Below are 9,354 nucleotides of genomic sequence, written 5' to 3'. Positions count from 1 at the left end.
GCCTGAGAAAATAAAAAATATTGAAATAGTGTTACGTTTAATTGTTGATTGATTGTAATTTTCAGATTTCCCGGCATTTCCTGGATTATTTTTATTACCCGATAATTACCTGACAATGATCTAGATTTCCCTGACTTTGGGTAATTTTATTCAAAGTAGAAACACTGAAGGAATCCAGATGGGTCGACCTAGTCTGCAGGCACAGACCCTCATTGGAACTTTGATCAACAAGTGTGCCTCCACGCAAAGACTAGCACATACAAAACTTGCTGTTCCAATACAGCAGACCCTGAGCGAGAGAGCCTTCAGTACACAAGGCATGAGTAGGCTGCACATTCAGACCCTTATTTCGAGTGAAGGGTTTGCCCAGCAGACTAGGGTCGACCTGCCCTTTAATTTTGTAGCCATCCTGTATAGTTTTGATTCCAGAGGTATACTCTAAACTATATTCTGATAACAATGCAATAAGTTGTATAATATTGAAATCTTATAGCAGAAAGAAAACTTCCATGGTAAAAAATATAATTTCAACCGTCTTTATAAGCAAAGAATGCAAAAAATTGGTAGCATCTGAATTTGCACTGAACATCATTAAAAAAATCCTTTTGTTAATATTTGGACCAGCTTTGAAGCGAGACAATCGATAACGTCATTTTGGCCAACAATCTGCTGTAAGATGGCTTCCACGGCCGTGATCGCTCCGACGGGAGTGCAGCATATTCAGGTTGTTTTCATGAAAAGCAGCGTCGTCGTGAAATCTATTTGTGGTGTAATCATCTTTATGTATTTATTAACATTCCTGGCTAACAATGAGAAATATTTGGAAGCTCTTTCGGTGACTCCGGGCCTCATATTTCCACCAAGTTTTCGCGTCTGGACGTTGTTTACACACCCGTTCATTGAAGTGCATCTGTGGCTTGTATTCCACGACGTGGCTCTCGTGTTAATATGCGGCAGACTCATTGAACCACTGTGGAGTGCTCTTGAAATGCTGATTTTCTTCGCTATTGTATCAGTCGGTTCAGCGATCATCACTTCATTTCTTTATTTGTTTATGTACCTATCAACTGTAAATATTACATATCTTTTTGATACACACATATTTGGACTCGCTGGTTATGCAGGAGCAGTTACAATCGCTCTCAAACAGTCGATGGGAGATGCGGAATTACCGCCCAAAGCTGCAAGATTGAGAGTGCACCATCTCCCAGCTTTGCTCCTCGTATCATCATTATTGCTTCGATTTATAGGAATTGTACCACCTACACATCCATTTATGCTATTAACAGGTGCTTAACTTCATTCAACATTAATATTTTATATTAAGCCATTTTACATGAGAATCTAATAAAGTCAACACTGACTGTTTATAAGACAGATAATGATAAGAATGGAGAAGAATGAACATTATCAGTAATTCAGTATTGTGTATTGATAAGTATTAAAATTCCCCATTAATATTGGTTATCATAATGCATTACTCTTCTTTTGAGTTCAACTTTAAGAGACATGACAAACTATCACTTCCTCGGCGTGCTGGATGTACTCTGTCTTTCCTCAGCTTTTGCTTCAGAAAGGTAGCTAGATCTACATCCAGTTTGCTGTAAGTGTAAGTGATGAAATTTGCCCCTTTTACCAGGCAACATGCACAGTGATTATTTGCTTTCTCATGTATACCATGCTCTGTCTACCGGAAGGCCACTTTGCTCAGCCTGTAGGATCCACATATAAACCCAGGGGCAAACAGAAGAGTTGTGAAATCACAGGAGAAATTCCCTCATTTCGCATTTGCAATATTATGTCATGGACTTGGATCTTCATCCATATCCTTTTGTGTTTGGGTCAGACTTGACTAACAAAATACTGGAAACTTCCTGGATTTTGGGGCAGATTGGGGGGGGGGGGCTTGTCTGAGGGGTTTTGCCTTTTACTTTTTGAATTGAATTTTTCTTCATTTGTTTGGGAAGGGAATTTTATGGTGATGACCCTTGATCTCTTAGTTTTCCTATTTGCTTTTCAATTTAGTAAACTTATCACAAATATCAATGCTTCATAAAATACCTATGAGCATAATTTTCAAAAGATATTTCAAATACATGTATGAGTCCAAAACTGTCGCAATTTTCTTTTTGTCCTGACATGCAAACTTTTTTTTGTCTGGAGATATACATGTACACTGTATGTACAACATCGGGGTAGGCCTATGATATAAAATTTGTTTCTACAGTTTTGTGTTATTTTTTGACAGGTTGAACAGCAATATGAAGGTTTTCAATTGAGTTGTACTTTGTATTTAACCAATCATTTTCTGTAATTAGAGGATCATCTATTAAAATTCCCTAAAGGTTTGTGGAACTTTTGATGGAAGCTTGGAGTCAAACATTCCTTATACAGACTTTGAAAGTTAAAAGTAGCCATGTGTTCACTCAAGTGCACATAACAAAAGTTGGAAATGTAAACTTGTCCAGACTTTCAATGTGTATCAATAAATTTTGATTTTGATGAAACATACTAAATTTTCCTACTTCAAAGATAACAGATTCTTCAATGTACATGTATAATCTTCACTACCAAATCCTTCATACTGTCTCCCATAACTTCATAGTAACAATACTTGACTGTACACATGGCAAAAGTCAATAGTTTCCTGATGTTATCTTTAAAAAACAGTGAAGTTGATGATGTGGTTAAATTATCAATGTGTTTACAATCTCAAAATTGTATTATTTCGCCAGGTATGCTGACAGGATGGGTGTATCTTCGGTTTTACCAGAAACAATCGGATGGAAGCAGAGGAGACATGACGGACACATTCTCATTTGCAAGTTTCTTCCCAGAAGTTATTCGACCACTTATTGCTATCCTAGCAAACACAGGTATAAAAAGGTTTCATGAATTTTTCATGTTAAGTTTAATGTAATTTGGTAGCTCTAAACCACACCAAAAGTTTGGACGAGGCTTCTGCATACACAAAAAGATATCTTAAGAATCGGCCCCCTATAATTTCCCAATCCCATGGACATGGAAATTTCATGAGATATTTGATGAACGCTGGCTATTACCCAATTAACTAAAAGTGCACAATTTTCAATTTTCATACATGTTTCAATCACTTTTCACCATCCATTAAAGATGTAGGCCTAAGTGATAAGAATATGTACAATGTAGCACACTTATAAAAAATCCTGAAGTTTGTGATGCAAGTTATACATGGGTACTGCACTACTGATTCTACGTATACATGTACATGTAGTGATTTATGGAATTTTATATTGCTGATGATCGAAACTCCACATCACACCTTAAATGTCTATCCTAAGTAAAGAAACTAAAATGAATGCACAAAGAAGCATGAGTTAACACATTTTAACAGAACATGACATTCCATAAAAGGTGGGTCTCCATTAGTCCATGTTTACTGCATAATTTTACTCGTGCTCAGGAGTCTAGTCTGATGAATATATTCAAGGAAAGTCCAATAATGTAAATGCCCCTCAGTCCCATCTCCTTTCGTCCAAGTGGGGAATCCCTCCAGCATAATTACTTTGGGCAAATATATGAAGTTTACTTTTTTGGCCCTGTGTTTCAAACTGTGGGGTGTGTGTTTGGTATCATGAATAGATTCACCCAAGTCAAAACCTGCATGCATCTTCATCTGCAAGTTTGCACAGGCAATTCACCAAGTACATACATGGACCTGCCAACTATCCCTCTTTGATTCTAGAGACAATCCTGATTTTTGGTGAAAGAGAGCCAACATAGCATCTCTATTTTTGTGAAAGTCTGTCTGTACACTACAAATGGATTTGAAACTCAGCAATGTCCCTATTTTCAGTCTCTGTCTTTCCATTTCTCCCACTTTCTTGGGTTTGTGGTTGGCAATGTCAGGTATGCAAACAGCATTAGAGCTCTCAAAGAAGCCATGCTGTTTTTGGCTTGTGATCTTTTGATAAAAAACCCATGATGTAACCTACATTAATTGTGTGTCTTTATCAGATCTTGAAAGTTAGTAGTTTGATGGGGCCAGCTTTTTTCAGATCAGACTTGGTAGGCCGATTTGAACACTTGGACTGGTGAAAACGGGCCAAAAGATCTCGATGATGCTACTGAATTACACTGGTACCCTCATATTGTATAATTTGACGGACTTGGTTACATACGTGTACATGTATCTGTGAGGGGTCATTTACTCAAAGATACCATGCCATCCTGATTTCAATGTCCCCATGAAGATATTTGCTCAGTCGCTTCATGTTCTGTTTGCTGGTAGGAACCAATCTGAAGAACATAGTCCAAAAAACAATCAACAATGTTGACTGGCTTGAACTCACTACATGTACATGTCAGGGAATGCTTTTCCTGGTATCACATTACTAGGAGTACTAGGCCCTACAAATAATGCCATGTATTCTTTTAAAAACTACTGTGCTGACAAAGTGTCCTTGAGGTACCTTGTTATTCATTTGTATGCACATTACAGAGTTCAATCAATCAATCAATTCATTTTATTTCCACAATTCAATAAAAAGATTACATCAAAATTGCACAAAGTGATTCAAAGAACAATGAATAATACAATACATAGACTTATTTGGTACAAAAAAAAAGGATAAACAAAGTACGGAACATCAACAATGTTGACTGGCTTGAACACACTACATGTACATGTCAGGGAATGCTTTTCTGGTATCACATTAAACATACATTTCATCATCATAATTTTCTTGTAAGAATTATATCATATAAAGAATAATCCTAACAAGGCAGTGCATGAAGATGGCTGAAAGATTTTAAGATTGTTTTTTTCATCTTTGTGATTAATATTTATTTTGAGGCCTATATGCAAAATATTAGAGGATTGTTTGCATCCTCTTCCTGAAGCTAAAAGCAAGTGGGGTTAAAGTCCATGTTCTTGTAGTGCATAATGTAACATTAGACACTGTAAATAATTCTCATTTGATCTCTGAAATTGATTTTCTGTATAGGCAATAGTACATGTACTCATCTTATTTTGCTATAAATCACAAATGTATTTTTTCTGATCCTTTTATTAATTCTAGTGTAGGGTTATTCTAACAGGGTGATTTTACTTTCATGAAGGCATTCTTTCTGTTTATTTCATGGGTACACCTTAGTGGGCTTGAAAGTACTCAGGAAGCCTCGGTACACAATGTGAAAGCAGGTTTTGACCAAACATTGTTAAGAAGTGAAAACAAGTCTCTGGAATGGACAATAGAACCTCAGCAATCTCAGTGCTTTGTATGTTATCTGTTGTACACACATGCTTTGACCAAATGAGATAGTACAATGTACATGTTGTGGAATTATGAATTTCTTGAGTGCATTGAAGTGAGATGTTATTCACGTGATAAAATCTAATCCTATGCATAGAATTAAAGGATGCACATTTTATGAGATCTTTTAAAGGGGAATCCAGCCTTGGCCATAAAATGTTATGTTGGGAAGGAGAAAAATAAATTAAACAGAATGGTGAAAGTTTGAAAGAAATCGGACAAGCAATGAGAAAGTTATAGCTGCTTTAATATTAAGATCACTAATACTATGTAGATTTCAAATTGGCAACTGTGTAAGTAAATTATGACAAGGGGCAAGGACAACTTTCCCATAGGCCATGTACTTTATTATCAGGGATTTGTGGTTTTCTCCTTAGTACCCATTCCCCTGGGGCAGTAATCTAAATATAACCCAGGTAGTATATTGTAGTATGTCCTCATGAAAGAAAAATATAATTTGAAATAAAACTTTTGGGAAAAATGACATTTTAGCCATAATATGTATTGGAGTACATGGAAGAGTAGTCCTTGCCTTACATCACTATGACATCCCATATGCGGCCAATTTGAAGTCTCCATGGGTATAGTGATTACCAATATTTACAACTTTTAAAAATTCATAACTTTCTTGTTGTTTGTCCAATATTGTTCACACTTTCACCTATCAACTTGTCTGATTTTTCTTTTCCTTATAAAAACAAGTTTTTATTTGGGTTGGATTCCCCTTTAAGGACAGCAGGGAAAATTTTACACCAGATCACAGGGCTAAAAATTAGCTTTGAAATGCCCCCAAGAACCAGGGAAAACTAAAAAAACAAACAATAAATAGTCCCTGAAATCCCTGTGGGGTCTCCCTCTCATGTCCCTGGTCCAAGGTAAACTTTACTGCTATGGAGCAAATTTTGGCTGGCAGGCTAAAAAAGTATCCTTGGAAAGCTTTTTTTATTAATTTTTTTTTTGCCCGATGGATGGTACAAGTATGTATGCACCAGAGTGTGTGTGTGATATCTGAGATAATTTCTTGTGGGAGGCTGGATATATCCAGGGGACTAGCATTGGAAATTTATTTTATATGATGAAAAGTTATTACAGAATGGTGTGTAATACAGATATCTCACTTTATTTTGTATGATATTTAAACAAAAATATTACATTCAAATTCTCTCTAAAGACTAATAATATGTACCTAATAATATGTACTTTTCCCTCATTTTCTTCTTGACAGTTCACAGTTTTCTTGTAAAGATCAAGGTGTGTAAAAAGCAAGTAAGGAAGTATGATGTTGGTGCACCTTCTCCAATCACAATTAGTCTACCTGGTACAGACCCTGCAGATGCAGAAAGGAGAAGGTAAAGGCTTTAAAATTACCGCTTGCTTATTAGAATTCTTTTTTATTCTTTGTTTTGATTGATGGAGGTCTCAAGCATGTTCTCAATAATCAAGAAATTAAATAAAAGGATTTTATGCTATGAATCTGTAAATGTTATACTTGGATGCGTATTGGTCTTGTCTGTACTTAAAAAGGCTGCGGATAGAAGCATTGACAACTTCATGATGAAAAGTTATTCTCTAAGTTTGAAATGGTGTTTGTATCAACTGGATAGATTGATATAAAATGAATTTGAAAATCAACGATTTTCGTCATCATAAAAACCATTGGGTCAAATTAAGTGATCAAATTTTTGGAAATTTTCACCAAAAAAAATTGCATTATTTTTCAAACTTGTCTTAAAATTTCCCTTCAATCCTTTCATCTGATTTACAGGCAAATAGCGTTAAAAGCCTTGAACGAACGACTGAGTAAGGTTGAGGAACAGACCGCATGGCCTAGCATGGACGAACAGCTCTCATCAACAGATCCAGCCTCGCCAGCTCCTTCAAGTATTTCACTCATGAGTGATGCTAACCCCAAGGACAGTGTCGAGATCAATCTAGATGATCCTAGAACGAGTGTTAATGCTTAGGATTCAAGTGGAGAAAAGACTGGACATTTCATAAAGTTGTACCCTGTATGAAAACAAACTTTACAAAGAGACTTTAATTATGGAAAGCCATGTCAGACCCCTCCAAACATATATTTTTTGGTAGTGATTTTTTACCCAATCGCTAAGAAAGCACGAGTGCTTGTAAGCATGCAACCTGAGGACTGCCAGCTTATGGTCCTCTCTCCGATGGACTTGGTAATGAAGATTACTGCCTTTCCAAAGGGCATAAGCGCACCAAGTGGGATTTGAACCTGGGTCACTGGAATCGAGAACCCCCCGTTCTACCAACTGAGCTATCGTGCAGGCTATCATTTGGCCTTATATTGAATATGTTGAATTATGGGGAATATCTATCTTGTATTGTTACCAAACAAATATAATGTAAATTGTATTTTTGGTTTTATTAAAAAGCTATCCAAGTTTGGTTTTAGATGAAAACTCTCTTTTTAAAACATAATTTTATATTATTTTCGTTTGAATTATTTCATTTTTTTTTCATTGGTGCAGAAAATTTTCATAGGCTTTCCATACTTCAACTCCTTTGTAATGGCAGCTGTATCAAACATATTCAGATGAGTTTTATTTCTTAAAGTAATTAATAGAACAGAATATATTATTTGCAAGCTGTCTTTATTCCTGCAGGATATTTTGAATTTAAAGGCTTTGGCTGAGAGCTTTATGACCTGGACAAATTTTAGTTGATAACTTCAATTACAGTATGTGGTTCTACTGGATAATTTCATTGAAAATATGAAATGAAAATTAAATTATGGAGTAGATTGAGAACTTGGGACAGATAAAAGCAATTTGATTCTAATTGAGATGTTGGCTACGTCAGGTAGTATGTAGTATGATATTGGCTTTATTCATACATGTAGTGTTAACAGAGTATTTTGCAATTTTTGTATGAAGGTGATCATTTGGGTTAAATGATCTGTCTGTTTGAGCAAACACCTAACATGTATTATTTTGTGCTTTACATATGGCTATGCTGAATAGGTATGAATTTACTTTGCGAATCTGTCATAGTTTCTGCGCTTTTATCTGCAAATAATTGAATGTATTTGCTTTATGTAACCAGAAATGAATGTAAAAGGTTTCAGTTTCCTGAACAGGAGCAAGAACATATTTTAAGAAATACTGGTAATGATTATACCAATACTGTATTATGCATTTAGGTGAAACATCCCATGTTTGTTTACAAATCAGCTTCCTAAATGAAAAATGATATAAAGCTGAGGTGTGATCACCTCATCTTACATTGGCGATGTGATTTTGTAGTTCTTAAAAATTCACAGGTCTGTCTTTATATTTGTTTAAAAACCCCCACTTAATTTACCGTCACCACTGTCTGGCACGACCATTGTGGCTTTGGTGCAGTGATTGATGTTTTGCAAAACATGATTTTGGATTATTTTTAATTTTTCCCCTCCAGAAAAATAATCCAAATTGGAAATGGTAAATTTAACATTTTACACTAAGAACATGTTTAGATTGTAATCACTAAAACTCGTATTTTCAGCAGTTTTCCTTATTTCCCTAATAAGATGTACTTGACGCTTTCAACCCAGTTACTCTCTGATTTCATAGGTTGCATACATTTTTCATAAAATTGATTTCATTGTTCTTATTTGCCCAATCCATTGTCCCAAAGACATACATTTCTACAAGTGCCATTTAACACTAGCTGTTTCTCTTGTTGTTTATACTTTATGACTTATTTATGAAACATTCTTTAATTATGTATTCTCTTCTGTTTTAATGAACTGTAATCATAGACTACTAATACCTACCTTTCCGTGTGTACATGTATGTTAATGTATTTACACAAAATGTAAATTTTATGTTATGTAAATTGTTATTTCTGTATTTTTTAAGAAATCAACTCTGCAGTTCATGCATATACTTGTAACATATTTTCTCATCTCACATTTTATAATACAACACACACACTTATGGAGTAAAAATGTACTTCAGACCTGCCAACATTCTCCAACCAAAAAAAAAAGTATTCTTAGAAGGAAAAAAAAGTGGAGCGTTGTGGCCCAGTGGATTAGTCTTCGGACTTTGAAACA

General features: G+C 35.3%; 1 protein-coding gene across 1 annotated transcript; it reads left to right on the top strand.

Annotated features, from left to right (window-relative positions):
• Positions 1 to 638: 638 nt before the first annotated feature.
• LOC121411836 (transmembrane protein 115-like) lies at positions 639 to 9,266 on the top strand. Its single transcript, XM_041604708.1, has 4 exons — positions 639 to 1,289; positions 2,736 to 2,876; positions 6,520 to 6,643; positions 7,060 to 9,266. Exons 1-4 carry the CDS (start codon positions 677 to 679, stop codon positions 7,256 to 7,258), a joined length of 1,077 nt encoding a protein of 358 aa, XP_041460642.1. The 5' UTR covers positions 639 to 676; the 3' UTR covers positions 7,259 to 9,266.
• The last annotated feature ends 88 nt before the right edge of the window (positions 9,267 to 9,354 follow it).

The sequence above is a fragment of the Lytechinus variegatus genome, chromosome 3, assembly GCF_018143015.1.
Source record: "Lytechinus variegatus isolate NC3 chromosome 3, Lvar_3.0, whole genome shotgun sequence".
Classification (NCBI taxonomy): domain Eukaryota; kingdom Metazoa; phylum Echinodermata; class Echinoidea; order Temnopleuroida; family Toxopneustidae; genus Lytechinus; species Lytechinus variegatus.
Note: the sequence above shows the minus strand (reverse complement) of the source record. Positions and strands in the feature narration are given on the sequence as shown.